General features: G+C 39.8%; 1 protein-coding gene across 2 annotated transcripts in view; it reads left to right on the top strand.

The window, feature by feature from the left end:
- The window catches only part of L1CAM (L1 cell adhesion molecule), a 72,737-nt gene that overhangs the window by 29,171 nt on the left and 18,750 nt on the right, over positions 1-24,816 (top strand). For both annotated transcript variants that reach the window (XM_053474230.1, XM_053474232.1), the window contains exons 2-4: positions 14,199-14,343; positions 23,305-23,410; positions 23,847-24,040. In XM_053474230.1, the coding sequence (XP_053330205.1) occupies positions 14,253-14,343; positions 23,305-23,410; positions 23,847-24,040 (391 nt within the window). In that variant the 5' untranslated portion in view covers positions 14,199-14,252. The remainder of the gene's footprint in view (positions 1-14,198; positions 14,344-23,304; positions 23,411-23,846; positions 24,041-24,816) is intronic.

The following is a 24,816-nucleotide window of genomic DNA, read 5'->3' as shown; positions in this document are numbered from 1 at the left end:
ATATATATATATATATATATATATATATATAAATGCAAGGTGCACTCCAATCTGCATTTAAGAATGTGAATGCCCCTTTAAGAATTACTTTAAAAAAAAAAGTGTTGGCGCGAAACGCAGACCATTTTTATGTTCTATAGATTTTCTAGGTGACAGGTCCACTTTAATGTAAGTAGTATGAATAGTTTCGGTGACACTGTATATACTGTTTTCCTAGCAGACAATACAGATTTTGCTGCTCTGGGGCTATGACTACAGTTGATCAATGTAGCCACTGAGCATTGCGGCCGGGGTAATGGTTTTATCAATATGCGGTTATGTCTTTATTTTTTTTTTAACCCTGTAACCTTAAGAGGAATGTGGCGTACATTGCCTGCAGGAAAGGTATAGTTAGACCTAAAATTAGTTGGGCTGGAGCCCCTTTCCCTAGCATTTAACTAATGGTTCTGGTGGGATTCATTGTAGTCCAACCTTCACCAGCCTTTTTTTTTTTTGACAGTTTTCAACATGCTTTCTGGATTTTCGTTAGTTTGATACATATTTTTAATCATATTTTACCCAACTTTTCTCGTGCAAGTCCATAGGAGTTATTAGTTCTAGATCAATAGTGATGGCGGTACAAACCGCAATCACTATTTACGCCATCAGGCCTATCTAAGCTACCCATTCTTTTGGGACATCCTGGGAATTTAGGAGCCATCCCTTTGATCACTTTCGCCTCTACTTGAAGGTCATTCCATGTAACCACACTTGCATATGACCTCCAGCTCTATCAAGGACCTTATTTTCATAAAGGCCAACATCACTTTACACACACCCGATCTGGGTGCTACAGCATGTGCCCGCTGGCTGGATATGCCCTTTCCGCACGCGGTTGTCAGCCGCACTCATGTAATTGACAGTTGCCAGCCTTAAAGTGCCAGGGTCCACTCGTCAGCTTCAGTCCAGCCTTTCCTCCAACCCAAATACTGACAGAGATACCAGAATTGTGAATAAGGGCAACAGCGTTATTAACCTTTTCTTTATACAACAACCAGTGAATAACACCAAACACCGAATCATCTATAGTACATCTATAGGGATCTATATATATATATATATATATATATATATACATATATAAATATATAGGGACATCTGGGAAGAACTCTGTGACATGTTTAATTTAGTAATTATGTCCTACACCCTGAGGTCCATCACTATAACTACTGCTGTTCCTATAAACTTCTAACTGTAAAAGGTACCAGGACTTCAACTTGACATTATGCCGCTAAACCAGTGCTGTTCCCAAGTCAAGGCGTGGCTAAACCCCTAACCCCTGTCCCAAAGATAAAGGAGAGCGATCTGGAGATCCTGGGAAGCAGCTTCACCGGGAGACTCCAGGTTAAACTCCAAGTACGTACTTTACTAAAGTGACTCAATCAATCTCCCTTACCCTCACCCACCACACATCACTCTCCTGGTCCATATTAAACGAGGCACATAAATAAATAAGAAAAATAAAATTAGTTATAAATTAATTTGGAGGATAAATGGGTGAAAGAGAAATGTGAACCATGGGGGCTCACTATCATGCCTCCTAGATACAGCTCCAGGTAGAAACAGCCACGATCCGCTATAAATCATGACATCATCATCAGCCAATAGGAGGCCTGCATAGGTTATAATACATCTTCAGAGCCTGCGGCATTTTCTCTGCCCTGGTATAGTCTTTACGGAATCCCTCTGAAATGCCGGCTGCAGCAAGACGCATTCTTGAGCTAGGCAAGACGTTCATTTTCAATAACATTTTTTGTTTCCATAGCTACATAATGAATTAGGCTGAAAAATACAAGCTCGTCAATTCTTCCAACGCTCCCATATTAGTTTTTTTTTTTTTTTAGTAAACCTAACAGAACAAAGACAGTAGTTTTTTGTATGAAAAAATAGAAAATTGTTATGAAATTAACTTTTTTTTTAAACTTTATTGACAGTTTATTCCATAGGTTTTCTGTCATCGACGTAAACATTTCTTATGGTTCACATAGTAATTCCTTACTGGCTCAATTGATTTTGAAGCTCTCTGGGCTGGTCAGGAGATATCAGATGACCTCCATAAAACGGCCTAAGATCTCCGCTGCCTACACAACGCTTATCTCAGTTATCTTTTCTTTAGCTAGCTGCAAAAAGAATTCTGCGTTGGTAAGAAAACCCGACCAAACGCTCTCATAAGCTTCCTACTGTTAAACAAATTAAGCCTACTGTTACATACGTGATGTGATTTTCTTATGACTCCTACAGAAGTCTCTTCCAGGCGGTGGAGGCATGGGTTAGCTTTAATTTAAATTTTGATAGAGGTGCTTTACCTGACCTAGATAGGAAATTGTCAGAGCAGATTCATTGTATGAAATAAATTGCGTGCTCCCATTATTTTCCTCTGTTGCTCTTTTCTTTTCTTATTTTCCTTTCTTTTCTCTCTTTTCTCTCCTTTCTTTTCTAACTGCCCCCTTTAAATGTGTTTACGGTAGTGAAATTGTTAAAAAAAGGCTATATTATATATATATATATATATAAAAATTCCCCTTTTTTTGTCTAAGCACAATGCTTTGCTATCTGACATTTCTAAAGATTCGCTGTAAATGTGTCTTCTTTCGGTCTCTCCCATAGCTCCCTCTCCACTAGTGGAATGTGCATATGTTCCCAGTTACAGCAGAGATAAATCTCGATAATTTAATCCCTGTGGTCTTGACCATATATACGGCGTTCGGCAGTTGGATGGCAAACGGCCAAAGTAATGGATTACTCAACGAGAAGGTGGACGGCAGAGGAGAGATTAAAAAATATATGACCGGGCTTTGGATCAGTGCCCAATTACTCCCAGCTTCCCACTTTGAATTCACCATGCTAATTTTCCTGAGTCTTCCAGTAAAAGTCACAGTCGGAGGGCAATTGTAGCAAATCCCTCGGTCGACCATGCGCAGATGATCCAGTTGTAGTTTTTCCGTTCCGTGGGTATGGTATAATGAGTTCGCTCGTTGCGCTGTTGTGCCTTAAAGTTAATTGCTGTTGTGTGACAGAAAGCAAGAACCATAATAGATAAAAGGAGACCACAATGGGCCAATATTCAATGTGCAGCGAAGTAAGAAGGACTTCCAACTGATAAAAAAAGCAGTATCATTTCCTTACAGTAGTGATTACGTTTTTTTTTATTGAATCTCTGATTTAAAAAAAAAAAAATCCAAATTCATATAAAAACAGCTCAAAATTGAGATTTTTGCTCAAGAATGTAGTTTCTCAGCAAATGCATACGGGGCAAGAATCCAGGATTCTTGGAGTGAAAATGTCCGCACTTTAACCTGAAAAGAGGTTTAAAATTTGGAACAAACGGAACACAGATGGGAAATGTACATCCGCCACGTTCAAACTTTTGTACCCGTTCGATTTGCCGCACAGATGTTTCTGTTTACCAACACTGACTTGTTTATCAACAAAAACAAAGGAATGAAAGCAAAACAACAAACCTGTTGTTTCTTTTTGTCTGTGGAAAAGTATAAGCTAGATCTCTTTACTCTGCAATGCGTCAGTAGCCCCTCAGCCCGGGGAAGGTTGGAAGCCGTAGCCTTGTGTAGGATAATAAGGCACGACGTGTTTCTATGGTGACGTCGGCAGCAGCGTTCCCCTCGACACAGAGATGGAGAACAAAGTGAAAATAAGATGTAAGAAGATATCTGGCTGCCCCCGCAGGAGAACATCTAATAAGCTTGATGAGTCGGACTGATGCGGTTTGGCGATGTGGGTATTATATTTAATAGGAGGGCTAACGAAAGACCAGGGAGGAAATGAAGCCACGCTGAGTATCCATGTCATTCATTTAAGGCCAGAAGAAAAAGGTTGGCATTGGCCTCCAGCCGTCGTGGGACTGCAATTCACATAATCCTCCGCCAGTCCACTGCGGTCCTTCTGGTTGGTTCATTGGAGTTGTAGTCCAAGAATAGCTAGACATCCGTTTCCACTAATGAATTATGATGATAATTTTATATTTTATGAGCTATTTGTACCTTTACGACATCAATGATTTAATATTGTGAAGTATAGGAACCACACAATATTTGTCATGAACATGATGGAAAGGATTTAGAATCATAGTCACTAATTGTCGGCTTGATTGGGAGAGCTTGGCTTTTTTAGTGTTCACTGGCTATCATGGCCAATGACCCTATAGGCCATAGTACAGGGGTGTATATAGGGGTCACTTATTAGTACCCTGAATTCTCTATACTCAGTGCGGGGTATGACATCATATCCTGGTGTTCCCCTCAAAAGCACATGCAACATGGGGTAAGAGACGGACATTGCGTTGGACAGGCACAGAAATCTTGGGCCACATTGCTGTATGTAGTGTTAATTAACAGGAACGATCCTTTAGTTTTCATGTCAAAATCTGTATATTTAGAACAGTTCATTATCAATATGACATCATATTATGTCGGGAAAAGGAAAACTTACATTGGTTATCCCAAAATACATTCATTAAAAACTGGATCAGCATTTAAGTCCATTTACAAAGGGATGAATGTTCTCCTGGTTCCACCCCGGGGCATATTCTATATTACATCATGATCTGGAAGGCTGGGAGAGCTGTGGGGGAGGTGAAGTGGGGGAGGGGTGAGTGCCTGTACTTCAGAGCTAGTGGTAAGGAAAGGGTGCGGGGATAACATTGATTAATGGACTTAATGATAAATTGCCTGCGAAAATATATTTATAGATACGTTTATTGACTTATATGTAAGTATGTGCATGTGCACGCACACACATGTATGTTTATTTACACACTAGCACAGCATTTATAAAGCTATATTCGGTTATAAAGCAATTATATACATAGAGCAGCCTGTCTTCACACATATGTTGTTTTAATCCGTGCATAGTTTTCCTCAGAAGTGGTTAAACATTATATTTTAAGCATCATCAGCTTTCTGCCATGCGGTTGCCATGGAAACTAGGGACCAGCCAGCAGCAACCAGTCTGTTAGGTTTCCCCAGGGATGGTAAGATGAGAGGAGGGAAAGCCCTGAAAGCATCAGCTGGGGGGGGTAGAGATACAGGGAAATGCTCAGCTACGGGAGAAGCTGCAGGTGTCACATACCGCCTCATGGCGTCGGTCAAAATACCTCTTCTGCCATCATAATGGTAAATAAAAGCACCCAAACTTCTCAGGGTCAGAAATAGCTACAACATTAGGGACCCTAATTACACCGGCGTCAAAGCAATGGCATCGTGACAGCTCGAGCTCGGTTGGCATTGAGTGAATAGATGCCCCGCTGTGAAGATTTAAGGATTTCCTGTTTCTTTGCCTGGCCTGGTGCTTCCCCTCGCTCTCTGGGGGCGATTCGTGAAAGCAAACACAATATTTAAAGCAATGGGATCTGTCTGCTTATCAAATCGTAATTTATTAACAAAAAGGGATAATGCCACCAGGAAGTTGGCAGAACGTCAAATAATTCTACAGGTTTCAGACTGGGGGTCCGATCACACTTCCCGTCCTCTTTTACCCTGGTAAACCTCTCTTTTTGGAATGCAAAAACGACCTCCCTTTTGGCACCTAGGTTCGCCAGCTTGCTAGTAATTTACCAGCCGAATGTGTATGTGCCCCGAATAATCCCTTGATTAGATGGCAACCCTACTAGCGCCACTGGTGAGAATTCTGCCCATGTGTGTCGATCTGCCTCCCTACCCCATCTGCGCCAGCTAGCCGGGAAAGGGTTAAGCTCTTCTACATTTCACCCCATCCATGCACGCTTTATTTTTATGGCCGTCAGCGGATATAGGCTTCTCAGGTCTATTAGAGATTGTAATAAAAGATGCAAAATAAATGGCGCTGGACTGTATTATACTCCGTGTACCGCGGCTGCTCCTGATTTAACGCAAAGTGCCAGGAGCATCCTGTCCGTCTATGTGCACCGCCAGTGCTGTCATATTACATACAGGGAGAAAACATGTAAGCTGCCCTGGTTGTCGGACTAATGAAAGCCATCTTGGTGACAATTCACAGAGAAATTTATGACATGCATCACCGCATGTTAACTCCAGAAGCGTGACGCTGGCCCGGTCCCCTCTCTCTCGCGAGTCCCCTGCCCCCCCCCTGTCGCCGTCCCTTGTCTATCTTCCCTGCCTCTTGTTCATCTTTTCACTTTCGGACCTAATAAGCTGATTTGATAGCTACGAGCTGTCATCTGCCTCATTACACCCTCTTGCTGATAAAGCCTCCCTGTCTATCTCCGGACTCCTTATTCAGAAGTGTTTTTAATGTTGGTGTCACCGCCGCATGCCTAGAATGTGCTGATTGAGGAGACCCCAGTAAGTGCTGACTCGAGGATAGTTCATTGAAGTCAGAATGTAATTTATAAGCCCGCCGTATTGTGGCAGGTGTGTTATCAAACTAAGATGTGTAAATTTACAGTTTGCGTAAAGTTAACCCCCTTCAGAATGATAGTTTTAAGGGGTTAAATACACCAAACAATAGGGGAGCAGAACCCTCACACTTCTGAAGGTCACCTGGGACTCCATCTTCTAAAGTTACCATGGACGGGTGAGAAAGAGTATCATATTTAAAAAAAAAATCGATATTTATATAAAAATATGTATAAAATTATAGCTAGAGTAACAGAAATGAAGATAAGGCGGGATAAAACAGGACTGCACATTGAAGGCATTTCAGATAAAATTCAGAAATAAGTATGAATAACAGCAAAAAAATTATTTATTGATTTGGCATTTCAGACGCAAGTATGATTTTCACATCAGAATGAAGTGGTCTTCTACATTCCGAGTATATTAAGTACTTACGTATTGGGTGCTTTTTTCATTTCAATCATAGACTCCAAGCCAAGCCAGGAATCTGGCTCAAGCTTGGTTTGGTGGAACAAATCATAAGGAAAACGAGGCAAAAGAGTGGACATGCCATGGGCCACAGTAACCAGTACCCACCATGATTTATGATATTATGAATGAAATAAAAATGTGTACGAATCTGATTTTGATCCTTTTATCATCGTACGCCCAATGGCACCTGCGGCGTAGAACACCAGTGCCAACAGACTACTTCTTCCACTGGACCATTACGAAGGAGTTTTAGATGTTGTACGATGGTAGCTTGGCAAAACTAAACATCCAGAGAGCCATGGCTCCTAAAATACAACCTAGTTCTATTTGAGGATAGCTCTATGGATCTATGAACATAGGATTGGTTCTTGAACACATAAACCTGGTTTCTCAACCCTAACATTATTTTTTAAACCTCTGCTGAGGACCCATTTACACTTTGCATCCAAGAAGACTCTCAAAATCTATAAAGTCCGTCTTGAAAGTCTCCTTTTAGCTGTTGCCTTAGCTTGTTGTACACCGTAGGGAACACCCAGCTGCTGATTGTACGTATTTGTTCTTTCAAACAAGAGCAGTGCCCTTCAGATGTTATTGGCAGAAGATAGTCATCTCTCTTTTTTTTGTGCAAATAAAATTACTATTCTCAAAAAAAACAAACAAAAAAAAACTGCCATGTGAAGGGCATTCCTTTTGTACAGAGCCAGGCGGGTGCCGGCGCAGTGGTAGCATTGTATCAGCAATCTGGCGTCCCTGAATTCAGCCGTACCCGCGCGCCTTCCCTCTGGTTTAACAATCCCTTCTAAGTACATGGTTAGCCTGGAGGATTAGAGGCAAAATTGGATCTATAGGGGGCTTTGCTGTAAATCCCATGAAAGTAGGAGCTATTAGGCCAATTTACATTATAATCTACCGACTCCTGTTTTCTAATACAGTGCGATATACGGTCAGCATTCTCTGCTAACCATTTGAAGAAAACAAAAACTTTATCACAATGTATTCACCATGTACATATATATATATATTAAAAATTATGTATAAAGTTCCAAGAAATAACATTATTTTGGTTGCTATGGAGATTACACAACTTCACCAATAACTTCTAGAATAACATAACTGTTTTCATCCCCTTTTCAGTGGTGAATGCATATATTAATAAAAAAAAAAAACAGTAAAAAATATATACAACACATTATACGCGTAAGCTAAATTCCTTTCTTCTTGTAACAGAAAGAGGGCATAAGTTACATAAATAATTCAATGAACACGGCGTAAGCCTTGGTTCCATGGCGAGTACACGCAGATTGTGAAGAGCCGCGATGCCGATGTGCATCCCAGGCGCTTGTCAAGTGCACTAATCTAATGCATTCACAGGCATTTTGCAGGGCGACGCTACACATGACATGTTGAAGGGTTGCATTATCGTTAAAAGCTGCTTCAGGTCCACTTATTGCAATTTGATTTGCAAATGTCGGCTCACTTTGCTCCATTCCTTCAATCATTTGCAGGGTGAAGATCTGACGTTTATAAGAATTCAAGGCAAAGATGGCTGCTGCGTGTCTTTTAATTGCTGTAACTCTGCTTTGATATATTTATACTATATCCAGGTGTATATAAAAATCTATACCATTCTAAACCATATGGACTCAATCAGCAGTAACGTGTCTTTGGTTGCTATGGTAACAAGACCACAGTTGCATCACAATGGCTTTTCTTACATAAAACCCGTTGAGTTGGTTAGGATCATCAAGGTCTATCATTTTTTAGTATGAATGTATTAGAATAGATGGAATAATGTTTTTTTCTGATCAAATTTTTTCTTTTCACAACCCTAGCTAAATAGGTGTGAGTCATATTGTCTCCCACGCACCTTGTTCGTTTTTAATTCATTGGTCTCACATTCATTAAAATGAAAATCAGTACTTTATTAGAAGATATGTTAAATAAATTCACCATATCCCATAATTAAAGTGAAGCCTGGTTTGCTACTTTTTTTATATGACATGGGCTATGGTAAGCGCACTTACTCACATTCAACACTAGATGGCGTACAGCAGCTATGCTGCCCACACAGAAACTAGCATTGTGGCATATTTGTTAACAATACAGATATATGTAAAGCATATTGTCTGATAATAAAAATACAATCCACCGACTGCGGACCGACTGAAAGTGGGAGGGAAACCTTAAGAAAAATTAGCATTAAGATAAAAACACTCTTCGGATGTATTTCGGAGTATCCGTTTGTAATGGTCAATGTTGAAAAAGTACTCTTCGGAGAACCTTAAAAAAATTGTTGATATATTTGTTACATTTTATTATAATCTAGTCTTCGAAATACAATACAAGTCTTTAAAGTGTTCAGGGTGAAACAACGACCCAAATGGCTCTTTATGAGACTAGCTTCTTTTATACAAGAGTGGATGAAACACAAAAGACGCACATAATCCTTTTGTTTCTAGGATGTATTGGAACATATACCAGATATGTCTATATATCGATGATATACCCTCACCACTTTTCAAAGTCTAGAAGCATACAATCATACCCCGGCTCTGACCACGCTTCTATCCACACCCCCTAAAGCAAACATGTCTCTCATTGGCTGTTTTAAATATTGAAAGGCATGCATTCAAGATGCCTACAAGAACCACATTTGTTCATGTTTCTTGCCAATTTTGTAGGACCATCCAAGCCCCAGTCTGAAGGCATCATTGTCTCATGCTTCTCCTTGGTATACAGAGTGGAGAACTGTGGACGAGCAGAGAAATAAGAACATGTATCTTAAATGCCAACCTCCCCCACCCCCGCTGAATTATTTAGACCAGCAGATGTCCACTGGGTCTTGGTCTATGGCTAGAAGCTATTTCTGTCCATTTATTCAATTATTTAACTTAACAGTGGGAACAACAGAGGTGTTAAAGATTTTACTCTCTTTCTCCGACTCCTCCTTTTAAATCAATTCTCTACTAATCCATTTCCTGCATTGATAGATAAGGAGTTCCCGAAGCAACCTTGGTTCGCAATGAAATCCACAGATGTCATGAACTGGAAGTACCTAGTCGCAAAAAAAAAAAAGAAATATATATACCATTATACAGTTTTACAAGTTGTTTTTCCCAAGAGAGCTAATCTATACATAGGGCCTTATATATTATGGATCTACATTAAAGTTCCTATGATTAATAGGTACTTAAAATCTATTATTTCATGTTTGACTTTAAACACCAAATCTTTTTATGTGTATAGTTTACAAGAAGTTCTATTTTCTTATGGCGGCCGCTATGCTGTTCCAAAGACAATTTGAAAGCCATTAGCAATTATCGGTCCAAGACCTCATTAATTTTTAAAAGTTAGTTGCAGAGAGACATATGGTTGAGAGCAGAGATTTATCAGGACAGCTGCCTTTTTCTTCCTGGGTGTGTAATGTTATTTTTTGATATCATACTCTTCCAATATTTCTCAGCTTCTGGTACAGCTCTCTATGTTTCACGTATATACTCTGTCTGTGACCCTCTTTCTTCGCTCCTCTCATTTCCATCAACATCTCTTAAATCAGCTTCTCATGGAGCTCCTTTTCACTGCCAGTTTTACATATGGGGCACAATTAGGGTCTTTATAGGTGCTGGAATGGGCTGAATCTCCAATTAAGAACGGGGACACGCTCGACCCTGATTTATGGCAATGGCGTGAAAACTTATAAAACAATAAAAACCAAAAAAAAGAAGAAATTCCCTTCTCACTCCTATGGGTGATATGTGTCTTCCTCAACCTCGGGTCCTCTACCAAAGGCTTTTCCACTTTCTTATCACATGCGTGTTCTTGGTCTGGTCCCCACTGGTTTTTCTTACCTCTCATGGAGTATCTTGACATGGCAGATGAGCTGGTGTTATATTTCTTTATATTCTTTATATTTCTTTCTTTTAGAAGAGTCAATAAAGAATTAAATATTTTGCTTGCATACAAGAAAGCACTTGTCTCCGTGGTGGCACAAACTTCACTACCCTGAACCTCAAAACTCATCAAAATCGATGGCTGTGCCAGAAACCTTGATGTCCTAGACAGAATCTATCAATAAGGACAACCCAGGCTTTAGTTATTTCTTGTTTATTTAACGTCCCCTCGCTCACAGCTTATGTCAAGGTGATGATGTGAATTGTCAGCACTTAGCAGTACTTTGCTTGGATTTTAGCAATTTTTGTGTGTGTGTGCGTTCTATGGTGTGGATCTATGAATTAATAGTGCTTCCCTGCGTGACATCCAAAGGATAGATGTAGATTAAATGAATCATACTAAAGGACCCGGCGTCTACATTCAAGGGAATACCAAGGACAGGTTTTTAGAGAGAACACTAGGCGCGGACAGAGGAAGGAATAAATGGCGATGAGCTCAATTGATAAGAATTCCAATAGTGGCACCATAGAAGTGGCATTTTCCATATGTAGAAATTATTCATTTTGAGTTGTGAGTTACTTTTTTTAATATTTTAGGACATGTGTGCAAGTACTGAAAGTTCCAAAAAAAGGGTTAGAGCCTCAATCACCTATGATGTCAAATAATAAGTGTGGCACAGATATTGATAGCACACTCTGGGCTTCCAAGCAAATACATTAGTTGTGTTGATATCCAATATTAGGGGAAGTGTGAATACATTATGCCGAGAACCCTATGTTACACTTTTACATATTAAAGCAACACTGATGCACCTTATCTGTATGCCGTTCAGAGCAGCTATCTTATTACTTTGTCCCAGGTTTACATCAGATTTCCTCCCATTTACTAAAAGCGGATGGGTTCTGGCAGCTTAAGTAGGACGGGTGAGGAGGTCAAGGAAGAGAAGTAATTAGCTATGCAGGGTTTGGCTCAATTTACTGAGAAGGTAGTAGATAAGTGGAAGAGCATCCTAGCAGGTAGAGGTGAGAAAACTTAAATATGCATGGGCTGGGCATAAAGCTACCCTGGATTTAGAATAACAGGCTAGATGGACCAGGTGGTTCCTATCTGCCGTCAAATTCTACGTTTCTATACCACTGGGATTTAACTCTTCTGGTGTAAAATAGTCTCTAATGCAGTGTAAGAGGCCAGTCATCAACACATAAGAGTTTTTAAAGTGTTATATGATGTAATAATTTCGCATTTTGAAAAACTGGTGTCACACCTCCCCTAAAGATCCACTCATAGGTCCCCTGAGACCATAGGGCTCACATATACTCTACGAGTAGGGCTTCAAGGAGCTGCCTCTGTATTTATTGTATCGCCTATGCTGAAACTATTAATGATTTGAAAAAGAATAGACACAATCCAGAGAGTTTATTATTCTGTATGCAGCACACCAAACAATTTGAGACAATGCAATGTTGTTATTTTGTTGCAAAGAGGTGCCAGAAAAGATAGTTTCCTAAATAGTATGAATACAATGCAAGTAATTGTGTGTATAATTTAGAAGAGACATTGAAAGAAATGGATTGTTCCCCCCCTCTTCCCTTCTGCTCTAGAGAAACATAGAATATTTTCTGCTAAAACACACATTTTATTTGTCTTGTAACTCCAGTTATTATTTCTAAGTTGGAATAATAAAATTGTAAAATCATATGCAAAAAGACAATTCTGTTCTAACAATCATGAAACGTGCATTGCATAGAAACATGGAATCTGACAGCAGATAAGAACCATCTAGTCTGCCCGTTTTTCCTGATGCACTCGGTCCTTGGACTTGTCTTCATTCAGGAGCCGTATGCGTATCCCATGCAGGTTTAAATACCCTCACCGTATTAGCCTCTACCACCTCAGATGGGAGGCTGTTCCACCTATCTACCACCCTCTCTATAAAGTAAAATATCCTCACATTACATCTAAACCTCTAACTATGACCTCTTGATAGAAATATAGTGGGTTATGATAGAATATAAGCTTTATATAACACTTTAGATAACTATATAGTGCATATGATTTAGCCTATAAACATAGGTGATTTAACAATTATATTAGTTTCTATTTAAAAATCATATGTAATTTTGACCGTCTTACATCACGTATTCTAGAGCCTAGCTTGATGTGTAGATCGGCGAAGTGATTCACCATCTTGACTTAGTTTTGGCAAAGGAATAGGCCGTATTATATTAAGGGTGGGGACCTGTTGTACCTGTGTACATTGCCAGAGACGTTCTACATCAGCAACAGCTTATTCCCTACCGATCGAATGACTTTAAATCCCGGCTCGGTTATGAAGCAGAATTTTATGGACGATATATGGAGTCTAGAATAGTGTATGATCTCAGCTGGCTCCACAGGCTCTTACTCCCTTGTCTTCTTCCCCACCTCCCATGGAGACCAGCTTTGTCTGGCAGACGCATGTCTCTACGGAGAAGTGGAGCTCTTTTTGTTCCATAATTAAAGAGACCTGTTTTCTTTCATAGCTGCTTGTATATAGCAGACATAGTCGGAAGGAGGCAGGCGGTGGGTGAGAGTGCAGTCGGGTCACTCCTCCTTTTCTTTTCCCTCTTTCGGCTTCTCCTATGTAGCTATCACATAGTACATTGTGATTCTCCAATTCATGTATCTATCCACGTGCCAGGAGCGTCTCCATCTGAAAACCATTGCCTGCTAGCCCATTGACACCGACACCAGTACTGTACGTCCTTCCAGGCATTAAACTGTAATGACGTCACTATTACCAAATGAACCTATTACATATATCTAATATAAAATATAACATACATTAAACTGTATTAACTGCATTACACAACAGAAGATCCTTCAACTAATTTATTGGAAATTATTTTCCTAGATTCCTTGGGTTTGCAAAGTTTTTTAACAAAATGTAATTTACAAAAATTGGTTATTCAACATAAATGACATAATTAATAAAAGGGTTGAAAATAATGAGAATGCCAATGGATATGTTCCAGCTGTAATTATTCTGCACGCCTGATATATATTAGCAAGAACACAATATCAAGTAAGATTTGTTTATTATATTGCTATGATGAGGACAGTGTAAGTCCAATATATTTTTTTTTTTATGTCGATCATCTGCCCGTCTCTTCTTCATGTTTATTTTTCATTTTTCAGTGATATATGTTAATTTAAGGATTTAATAAAATAAAATAAATAAATTAATCAACATACAATTATTTAAAAAACAAAGACTAATGTTTATAATTATTCCAGCCAGCCTCATTCTCAGTTAAAGAGTTAAATATGAGCACTAAATATGACACCATCAGCCGGCCCCTCCCCCCACAATATCTGATCTTGTAAAGGGAGGGTGGTTCTTTTTTTTGTGCAGGGTCTGATTGCTGTCACTCAATCTTATCTCTTCTCTCTCTCTCTCTCTTTAAGGTAGATTCCCTTCTGTCTTTCTTCGTGGATTTATTAAGAAGCCGCTCCTCTGCCATGGCAGTGACATCAGGAAGCAGTCTGTTGGGGACAGTCCTCTTCTCCCTCCTCTGCAGCACTCTCCATGCCATCGACATACCAAAAGATTGTAAGTAAGATCTTGACATTTTCCCAACCCAGCTTCCAAATTCCATTAATCTCGATGCCTTTCGTATTCATGATAAATAATCATAATAATGGTTAAATCCAGTTCTTTAAAATATAACTTAAACACCCGCATGTTACATACTTCAAGACCAGGGACAACTCATCAACAACATTAGCCGGAGCCATGTGATAAGCACAGCACAACATCAGCACCTTGGTCAGCTCACATCACACGGAAACATAGAATTCTTCCTGCTTTAATCAGTCCTTGGTCTCGACGTAGATGAACACCCTTGGATCCAAGAAAGTTGTTACTGTATTACAATCAGTGATTTAACATACACTACAAGTGCATTCATTATTATTATCATTTATTGTTATTTATTATTTATTGTTTTATATAGCACCATCATGTTCTGTAGCGTTGTACAATGGGTAGACAGGACATAACAAATAGTACATAACATAACAATTTGACTTACAGAAACAACAGGTAAGGAGGTCCCTGCTCAAACGAGCTTACAATCTAGAGGATCTGAATTAATGTTTGTGATGCTTTCGAGATGCACACCTTTAACATTTAAATAGTATAATCTAATGCACTTAGAGAGACTAAGGCTGGAAAAACAAAATTGACAAAAAAAAATAAAACTAATAACTAAATAATAAAAGTACTTAAGAAATAACGTACAGGTTTTGTGGGTCTCACTGGAGACATCTGGAGAGGCCTTTAATTCCTTGGCATGCAGACTAAAAGTTGGATCTTGTAATGTGATATATAGATAATGCGGTGATTTCAGAGGCACATTGATTAATGCAGAATAGCATATAACTACATCAGCAGAATTCAAAGATTTACAGCAGAGATCTTTTGCTTGAACTATGTGTATATATATATATATATATATATATATATATATATAAAGATTAGCAATAACATTAAAAATGACAATAACATTGAAACATCTTGAAAAGTACTGACACAGAAGGAGAAAAAGGTTTTTCGTACTATATATATATATATATATATATATATATATATATATATATATATATATATATATATTGGACCTGTGCACATGGACCAAAAACAATTCGGACAAATTTTTCATTTCGATTTTGGTCTATTTCGGGAAAAAACATCGTTTTCTCCACCAATCGCTTCCGTGTGCTCATCTACTTCTCCGCAGCTCCACTTCTCTTCTTGCCTCTTCTTGTTCTTCGCTTCTTCTGTCTTCTTTCCTCTATTTTATTTTGGTTCGCTTCTCCTTGCTCTCCGCTGTGTTATCCCGGAGCGCTTCTGCAACAGGACAGAGTCTCTGCACACACACCCTCTCCCGATTGGAGGAACAGGGGAGAAGCAGTCCCTGGGATGTGCCGTTGCTCCACCCTTTGCGGAGGTACTTCAAGAGACCAGAATAACGCAGATGGATCCACTGAGAAAGAGAAGCGTTTCTGCACCTCTCTAATGCATAAGTCCTAATGCACAAGTATATATATATATATATATATATATAGTACACCGTATTCATCCAGATATATCCAGGGTATACAAGCCATCTATAAATAATTAATAATATAAAGAATATTCTAGTATATTTATTTATAATTTATTGACTAAAATGGTGGATGTGATGCTGAGCCAGTCTATTTTAGTGAATAAATTATTCTTTTACATTGTTTCCACATTAGGAGGGCTAATGGGCGCTGTTGGTCAGAAGCCACGAGGCATTGGCCCTGTTTCCCAGATTCCCAGTCCAGGCCTGCATATCCTCATGTTATATTATGTATGCTTGGCATGAGTAATAATAATAAATGCTCTTAAGTTTTAGTATAACATAAGAGAATTTTGAAATTCCAAAATAGCAGGAGGTGAAAGACTACGTTATTTTTTAATGGTGTATACCGGTAAATGTATTATTTACAGCATTGTCTTCTACAAAGACAAGCGTTGTTCAAGCTAATATGAAAAGGTAACGTGTACGCTGTGTATTTTATGTAACACAATTCTTTTTATGGGGTTCTTTAAGGCACTCAGAGTAATCATGTCAATGTTAATGTTGGTTTTGTGGTTGTAAATAGCTACAAGAACCCAAAGAGCAAACTGGTTACATGGCATTAGTCTACTAGTAGGCTGTGGGATTAACACCTGTGCAGTTTAGAGCGATCTCCATAATCATAGACCTAGATTGTGTTTGTTCTTAGTACATAGCCCAATCCATTGATTCGGTCAGAGAATTTATTTCTGTGGGCAGGTTTTAGATATGGCTAAATAACAAACCTTCCAATTCTCAGAAGCATGTTATAGTTTAAAGGAGCCCATTGAGTCAGGTCCATTGAGTTCTCACGATAACATTGAGTTCTCAATCATTTGGGTGTCTAGATTGGAAAATCCCTTTATGTATTTAAATGTTTTTGTCACATCCCCCCTCTCTCTCTCTCTCTCTTCTTTCCTCGAAGCTATATATTTTGAGTTCCTGATCATTTTTATCCTGCAAACCATTTAGGATTTTTGTAGCCCTTCTCTGAACTCTCTGTAGAATGTCTATATGCTTCTGGAGATGGGTTCTCCAGAGCTGTACATTATACTCTAGGTGAGGTATAATGATCGATAAGGTGCATAACCATCTCTCTATTACTGCTTTTAATGTCTCTAGCTATATTAAAGGGAAAATTGGCAGGAGATTTGTGAGTTTCAACTTTATGAATGTCCAACACATGCAAGTTTCTCCTGGAAAAGGCCCAAGTTGGCTCTGTGTAATGCATAATGCGATGGGTGAAGAGACTTCGAACAAATCTTGCTGATTTGACAATGCATTATGCAGGGCCACCAAGATCTTCCAGCAGCAGAAGCTCACTGGGGTCGGACCTTCATAATGAACAGTGAAGTCGGGGAGTTGAACTGTCTTGACAGCTCTCCATTTAGTGAATCAATCCCAAAATGTTTGTTGTTTTAGACAAACTGTAAGTTTACTATTACTGGGCTTTTGACACGGCTGGACTGGCGATGATGGGCTGGCACTTTAAGGCCACCAGCCGTCTGATGGACTGCGTGTGGCCAATAGCTGGATGTGGGCTGCCACGCTCTACATATTGGATACGTGTTTGGTGCAGGTAGCCAGTCTGGGCCTGGTTATTGGGATGTGCTTTCTCCTGAATCAGACACTGCTCTAATTAACTGTCTATATGAGAGCTTTATACAAAGTGACTGTACCCTACAGAATCTATAGTTGAGGCACTGCCTACATCTTTAATATAACATTAGTTCCCCTCCCTGCGTTCTGCCTGATACTGAAACATAATTAGAGTCCTCTGCATATAATCATTTCTATTTGTAACTCACTCCCAAGCCTACCTTTCTTTTGTGTTGTTTTGTTTCAAGAGCACTCCATAGCGCTCGCTGACAAGGTCATAATAACTCATTGAGGATGTTGCTATAATTTCCAAGACGTTTAGCTTGCCCTAGTTTTCGCTGCGAGCGTGTTGCACTGAGACACTGAAAACTCCCCAAGGCTCGCAAGAGCCGTACATTGAAATCACCGCATAAAATCCATTTGGAATGTGCCTACGATGTCACTTTAATTGTTTTCTACAGTATCGGAGTGCGTACTATTAAGATTCAATATATGAGGAGTCAAAGGGGATAACAACATATCGCTTCTGTATACTGTTGGGATTTCTTTGTCGTGCATGGAATAAGACAGCCAATATATCTTGTAGAACTGTGACCTCCCTGTAATATCCAAATATCAATATCCCAAAGCAGGTTCAAGTCATCACCTCCCTTCTCCATCCCACCCCACCCCACTCTCGGATCAACTGAGCTCACATATTGAAAGGGTCAGGGTTTAAATGGATAAGGGCCATGTATCAGAGAAAAAGGGAGAGGTTTCGGGGTCTTTATTATTGATTGTAGCAGATAAATACGGTGGGGAGGTCTTCATTGACCTGCTGGTGCTTATTGTGATAGTCTATCAGCTGGTAGGACAGGATAACCATGTAGGCTGAGGAATGGTTGACATGGTAGAGTCGTATGCAATGCCAGATGAAGAACAAACGGAAGAAAATGAATTCATTGATTAGAATGTCGGGAGAGAAGATATTATACAGCACATAAAAAACAAATGATAATGTTAGCGTGAGAGGGGAAACATCTAGGAGGTATATCTGTTATTGCTTTGTGTAATTGTGTGGAAATAATGTCTAAGTAAGTCTTAATTACTCTGCCCGGCCTTTCATACCTTTCTCATTTGCCTGTAAAATGTTATTGATTGTTTCTTTGCTGCTTTGTCTAGAGTGAGTTATACACCCTTTCATTGCTGGTATTCACTGCAACCCTATTAATTAATGGAGTTTGGGGTTGTTCGATTTGGAGTGCATTCATCCGCACGAGAGTTTGGGGCACATTAAACACGGCCATAGCTTTGGATATATACACCATATGCCCTTATAGACGGTGTCATTAAAGTATCTTATCACTATAACAACCAATTGGTCGCTATGGTGATAGACCCACTTTTCAAACTTTGCACAACAATCACCTTTTATAAATAACTCGCGTTATATCCATGGCGGATAGAATACTATATTGCAGTTGAAGTGTCTTTTATAAAACACTGGGATGGTTTAATGTATTCCTTTGTGGATTTCTGCTGCCTTCCCAATGCGAGAGCTGAATTAAAATATGTGTTGTCGAGCTGTACAGTAATTTTCAGTCTTCACTCTAAAAGTCCCCTGCCATTCGCAAATGATTAGACTTTCTATCACTGGATAATCTGCTCTCAAACAAAACAACCCTCCTTGGTCCAAAAGACAGAATTTCTGGACAGCAGTATCCATCACTTAAATGTCACGCTTTCTGTACTGGATTCTAGAGTTGGAATAAGCAACCTTTGCTTTTTTTTAATGCTGGACCTTAAGGTTAAGGCTGTCCCAGGTTACTGTATTATATATGCATTGTGTTTATTCACCCGGGATTTCCACGCATGACAGCGCCCATCTTTACCCGAGCAGGAAGCGCTTTACCTGCTGTGGAGTGAACCTCATTTCTCAAATCCTGTAGGGAAAAAAAATAGTTCTGCCTCGGCTTAAAGCACTTTGGATTTATCCTTTTAGATTTTGTCGTTGATCCATTCTGGAAAAAAATGTCTGAGGGCGGCCCTGGTAATCCCATATCACAGAAACTATCTATGTCACCTCAACTGGTCAAACTTGGCCAGGGCATGAGCTGACCCAGATCTCACACCAAGCCAAGGCCTGCTGCCTAAGGTTGAAGGAGCATATTGACCCAATTCTGATTTAACCCTTGTGCGTTTCTAGGTCAGGCATGGGTCCCACGCAAACCCGCACCGGCTCTGCCAGTCAGGCTCTCCACTAATGTGCAGTAAGCACCCCTCTGTCTGCATTTTAATATTTGTGTCGTGTGAGAAGCATACTAAACGTCCAGTATATTCTTTGTTGCTTTGAGCTTTCATCTTTTTCTAACATTCTTTCAAGAACTAAATAACCATTAATTAACCACTTTTGCCCTCCTCTTCTTTCAGCAACTTAATTACTTAATTAACGAATTTTAATATTTGTCAAAGACAAAGGATGCAGTGCCCTTCACAGCATGTAGTAGATTTAGAGCCGTCTTAACAGCATTGCACATTGAAAGCAATGCAAACCCCCCCCACACACACACACACAAAACATAATGGAAGTGAGGATTAACCAACAGAAGTATGCATATGTGTGTACATGTAAGGGAGAGCAGCTTTGAGTCTGGCGGGCAGTGGGTGCCCATACACAAATATACACATACACTGTCCTTACACACGCCTTCCCATATACACACAATGCACTGCCCACACACATATACACTGCCTATATATACAAACATATAGATAACCCTCAAACACGCCTGTACATAAACACACATATACACATACACTGCCCTTATACACACATATAGTATGCACTATTCTGATGAGCAGGGCCAGTTGGGGGCTCATTGTTCCATCCTATAGATACACTGCTGTTCTAGGGGCTCCGGGGTGAATCACATTGCTGCCCAGTGTGCCCATTTGTTAAGACGCCACTGAGTATATTACACTAGAAAACATAGCTCACCCCTTTTCAGGTTTAACCTCTCTCTCTTAAAAAAAAGTATAAACTGTCTTAGCCTCCCACTTTCCCGTGGCAGAGGCACAGCACTGGCGGTCCGGTGGGGTGACGGCAGCATCTGTGCCTCTTATAGAATAAAAGACCACATCTTGCTCCCTCTAGGGGCTGTATACTGCAGAACAAAAGGGATATGATATCTTAACTCGGTTCTCTGCACTTTTCAGGGTAAGGAGCAACTAATTTAGCTCTTTCTTACAGACACTCGGGACAGTGTCAATGTGCCTACAGCTCAAGGTCTGGATTAAATAAAGCTAAATCTAAAAAACATAATGCACATGTTTTTCTGATGTTGGCACGTTGAAGTAAAGGGTCCTTTATGCACTTTCTTTGCTTGCTTTCATAGAAGCATTACCTCTATGTATAACTAATGCCTTATTGCCTAAATCCCGTTTCCTTTTCTTAGCAGCTGTTTTATACATCCTCCTAACGGCTCATTCTCTTTCTTTTTCCTGTCCTTGCTGGAATCTGCAGATAAATGGGAAGAAAGTAAGTTACATCACTTTTTTTGTTAATCAGTATATCTACTCTATAACGTAATATTTTAGAAAATGTCTTAGTATTGAGAAGATTCTATCAAATCTTTAACATTCAAATCCAAATCCAACTTTTTGCTTATTTCAAAGACAGAATTTGATGCAGAGCCAACTTTAGAGCAGGACAAAAGGGATAGCTGTCCCTTACCATAGGGGCCCTCGGCAGCTGCCATTTGGGCCCCCTCAACAGGAGCTACCAGTTCAGACCTCTCTACTAAGAATTTCTCTGCTCTGTCCTGTAAAGCCCCCTGCAGTTGGTGATCAGCAGGTGGTACGCAGACCATGAAAGAAACCTTGTAGCTGCATAGCCCTCCACTCACATACAGTTGGGATGAGTAAGCCTATGGGCCCCTTTACGTCTAAAATACCGTATTTGCTCGATTATAAGACGACCCCGATTATAAGACGACCCCCCAAAATCAAAATATTAATTTAGGAAAAAAACAAAAAGCCTGAATATAAGACTACCCTATAGGGAAAAAGTTTTACCAGTAAATATTAATTAATGTAAATTATTTTCATGTTTAATAAAAGCTATGATTGAGAAAAATATATTTTTTAAATTTCCTTTTATTTGCCAACCTGCCCCCCCCAGTTATGCCACTCTGCCCCCAGAAATGCTTTATACCCCCCTATTTGCCACTCTGCCCCATGATATGCCTTATACCCCTGTATGCCACTCTGGCATATAGGGGGTTAAAAGGCATATCATGGGGCTGAGTGGCATATAGGGGGGTATAAAGCATTTCTGGAGGTATATAGGCATATAGGGGGTTAAAATGCATTTCTGGAGGTCCAGAAATGCATTTTAACCCCCTATATGCCACTCAGCCCCATGATATGCCTTTTAACCCAGCATGTACTGGCTGCCTTGGCTTGATAGGAGTGTGATTGCTGTTAGCAGTTTGATATATATATATATATATCAAACTGCTAACAGCAATCACACTCCTATCAAGCCAAGGCAGCCAGTACATGCTGGAACCTGGGGATGATAGCAGTGGGATTACAGCCTCCATATGCCATGCTACAACCCCCACCCCCCTTACACATCCATGCTATCACACACACACTCACACTCATTCACAAACATTTAAATACTCATTCATTCCCTTAATCACACACACTTCACACATACTCAAAAACCCTCCCCCACCCCCTCACCTGAACTGCAGATCTCCCACTCGCAGACTTCTGCAGGGGACCGGCTGTAGCAACTTCTCTGGCCCCGCCCTCAGAGGAGGGAGGGGGGAGATAGAGTTCTGTGAGGACGCTGCAAGCTTCCTGCCCTGCTTCTAACAGACGAGACGCTGCTCGCGACCGGTAAGCAGCATGGCGCCAGCATTTTTTGGGGGTCTGATTAGAAGACGACCCCGATTATAAGACGAGGGGTATTTTTCAGAGCATTTGCTCTGGAAAAAAACTCGTCTTATAATCGAGCAAATACGGTAATAATAATAATAAAAGATGGTTCTGGTTGATGATAGGTAAGAACCATTTAGCCCATCTAGACTGCCTATTTCCCTTAGTGCTTCATCTACACACGTTTGGATTCCCTAACTGTAAAACCTCTGCCAGTAAATCTTCCTTACACAATGACCTCTTGTCTTAACACTTCTCCTCCTTGGAAACAAACTTTCCTCCTATACTTTGCTAATATACTTAAATGTTTCTGTCACATCCCCGCTTTCTTTTCCTTTCTCCAAGCTATAAATGCTGAGATCCTTTAGTCGTTCCTGATAATTTTTATCCTGCAAACCATTGACCATTTTAGTAGCCCTTCTATGAACTCTCTGTAGAATGTCTAAATCCTTCTGGTCTCCAGAATTACTCTAGTGAGGTCTAATCATCTGTTTCTGCTACTAATAATGCCTCTAGCTATACAACCCAGCACCCTGCTTGCTTTTTTCCACGTTTATCAACACTGAACTTCCGTTCCCACCTTCAGGACCATTCCTCTGATGTAGTGAAATCATTGGTCTTGGGTTATTCCACCAGGAATGGCTACGCTGTTGCCATCTTTTGCATCATCTTACGAAAAAACAAACTTTACCCTTTGAGATCTTTTGTAATATCGGTAATAAAAATTATTAAAAAGAATAAGTCCTAGCATCGATCCCTGGTGTACCTCACTGGTATTAAGACTTCCCTCTGATATCTTACTTGGTATAGGCAACTGTTTTTTTCGTAACTAATGTGACTAAGAACATGCTTTGCGAACTCATTGTTTCCACTTCGTAAGACATTATCTTCTCTTTCTGCAGTGGTGTACCCACCTGTCATTATTGACCAGGCGCCACAGACCTATGTGATCTACCCGAATGAGGACATTATTCTCAAGTGTGAAGCCAAGAGAAACGCCAAAGCAACGTAAGTTTTTTCTTCTTCCCTGTAACCTATCATTAACCTCACTTTTACACAGTATGCTGATCCCCTATTAAAAGCATCCTAATCTTCTACATTTAGCAATTAGACTGGAAGCTCTTTGGGTCATGGGCTGATTTATCTAACTAACCAGGGTCCTTGATAAATCCAATATGTTGTGTGATTCGCTGCAGAATATGACGGCACTATATAATCAATCCAGTTCGTAGACTTACACAGCCCTGACGTTTCAATGAAGCCGCTACTAAAATGTGTGCATTTTGATACAAAATATATACATTTTATTAAAAAAATATATGAAAAAAGTAGATGATCCTTTAAACCTCTTGAATTCTAAACAGTGTCCTCTTTCCTAGAATGTCTCCTCCTTACACACTGTACATAGTTTAACCTCGTTATGTATATATTTACCTCTTTATAGGTATAGATGGGAGAAAGATGGCGCGGCGTTTGACCCGATAAACGACCCCAGAGTGAGCCGCAAACCAGATTCTGGGACATTGACAATCATTAATCCCAATGGCAACATGATGGAATTCAAGGGCAAATACCGCTGTTTTGTCACGAATGAACTGGGCACTGCGATTAGCCATGAGATTAAAGTTATCACTCAGAGTAAGTCTGCTGTGTAGTCATATACCGTATATACCGGCTTGGCAGCGATGGGTTAATATATCCTTGCCAGAGTTGCACTTCTATGGCATTAACATCGAGGGTGCTCTTTCCTTTTTTTATGACCTTGAGTGGAAACATGCAGCATAAGTGCCTTTCGCTTTGGTACTTACTGTGCGCTGTTTCCTTGGTAACAGTTTCCTTGGTAACCACAGTGAAGATGATGTAAAGAATGAATTTTAAATTGTATAAACCGTGGGTACCCACCCCCCCCCTCTTCCAGTATCTCGTTCACCCATTTCTTGGCATTACTCGTAATAAATGCTTTACGAGAATTAGTTTAAAAAGGGAAGGTTTATGGATAGATGAATCATGTCTATTACATTAGTGATTATATAGCTAATACTGACTCTTAAAGGGTCAAAGAGCGAGAATATATCACGGTATACATCGGGCTACGTGTAGAAAAGATTACGAGGCTTATAAAGAAGTGGCGCTGGGTAGTTTTTTTTGGAAGCTGATAATTTAATGGGTAATAAAAAGCCAAATAGTTGATAACAGCGGAGTGGGTTTGAAATAAGAAAAGGCCAGATAATAAGACATTGGGTATTAAATATAAGGTTAAAAAAAGCCAGTGTGATAGGACTTAAAAATCTCTATAGGAGTTTAATTCTGTACCTGCAGACAGGGAGGTTTCATCGCTAAACAATGAGTTTTAGAAGAGAAGGAACATTCACGCTTACCCCACCACCACTGTGAAAGGTATTTTTTCCACAATG

Source organism: Spea bombifrons, chromosome 8 (genome assembly GCF_027358695.1).
Source record: "Spea bombifrons isolate aSpeBom1 chromosome 8, aSpeBom1.2.pri, whole genome shotgun sequence".
In the NCBI taxonomy this organism is placed as follows: Eukaryota; Metazoa; Chordata; class Amphibia; order Anura; family Pelobatidae; genus Spea; species Spea bombifrons.
The sequence above is the reverse complement of the archived record's forward strand: the minus strand, read 5'-3'. Positions and strand labels throughout refer to the sequence as shown.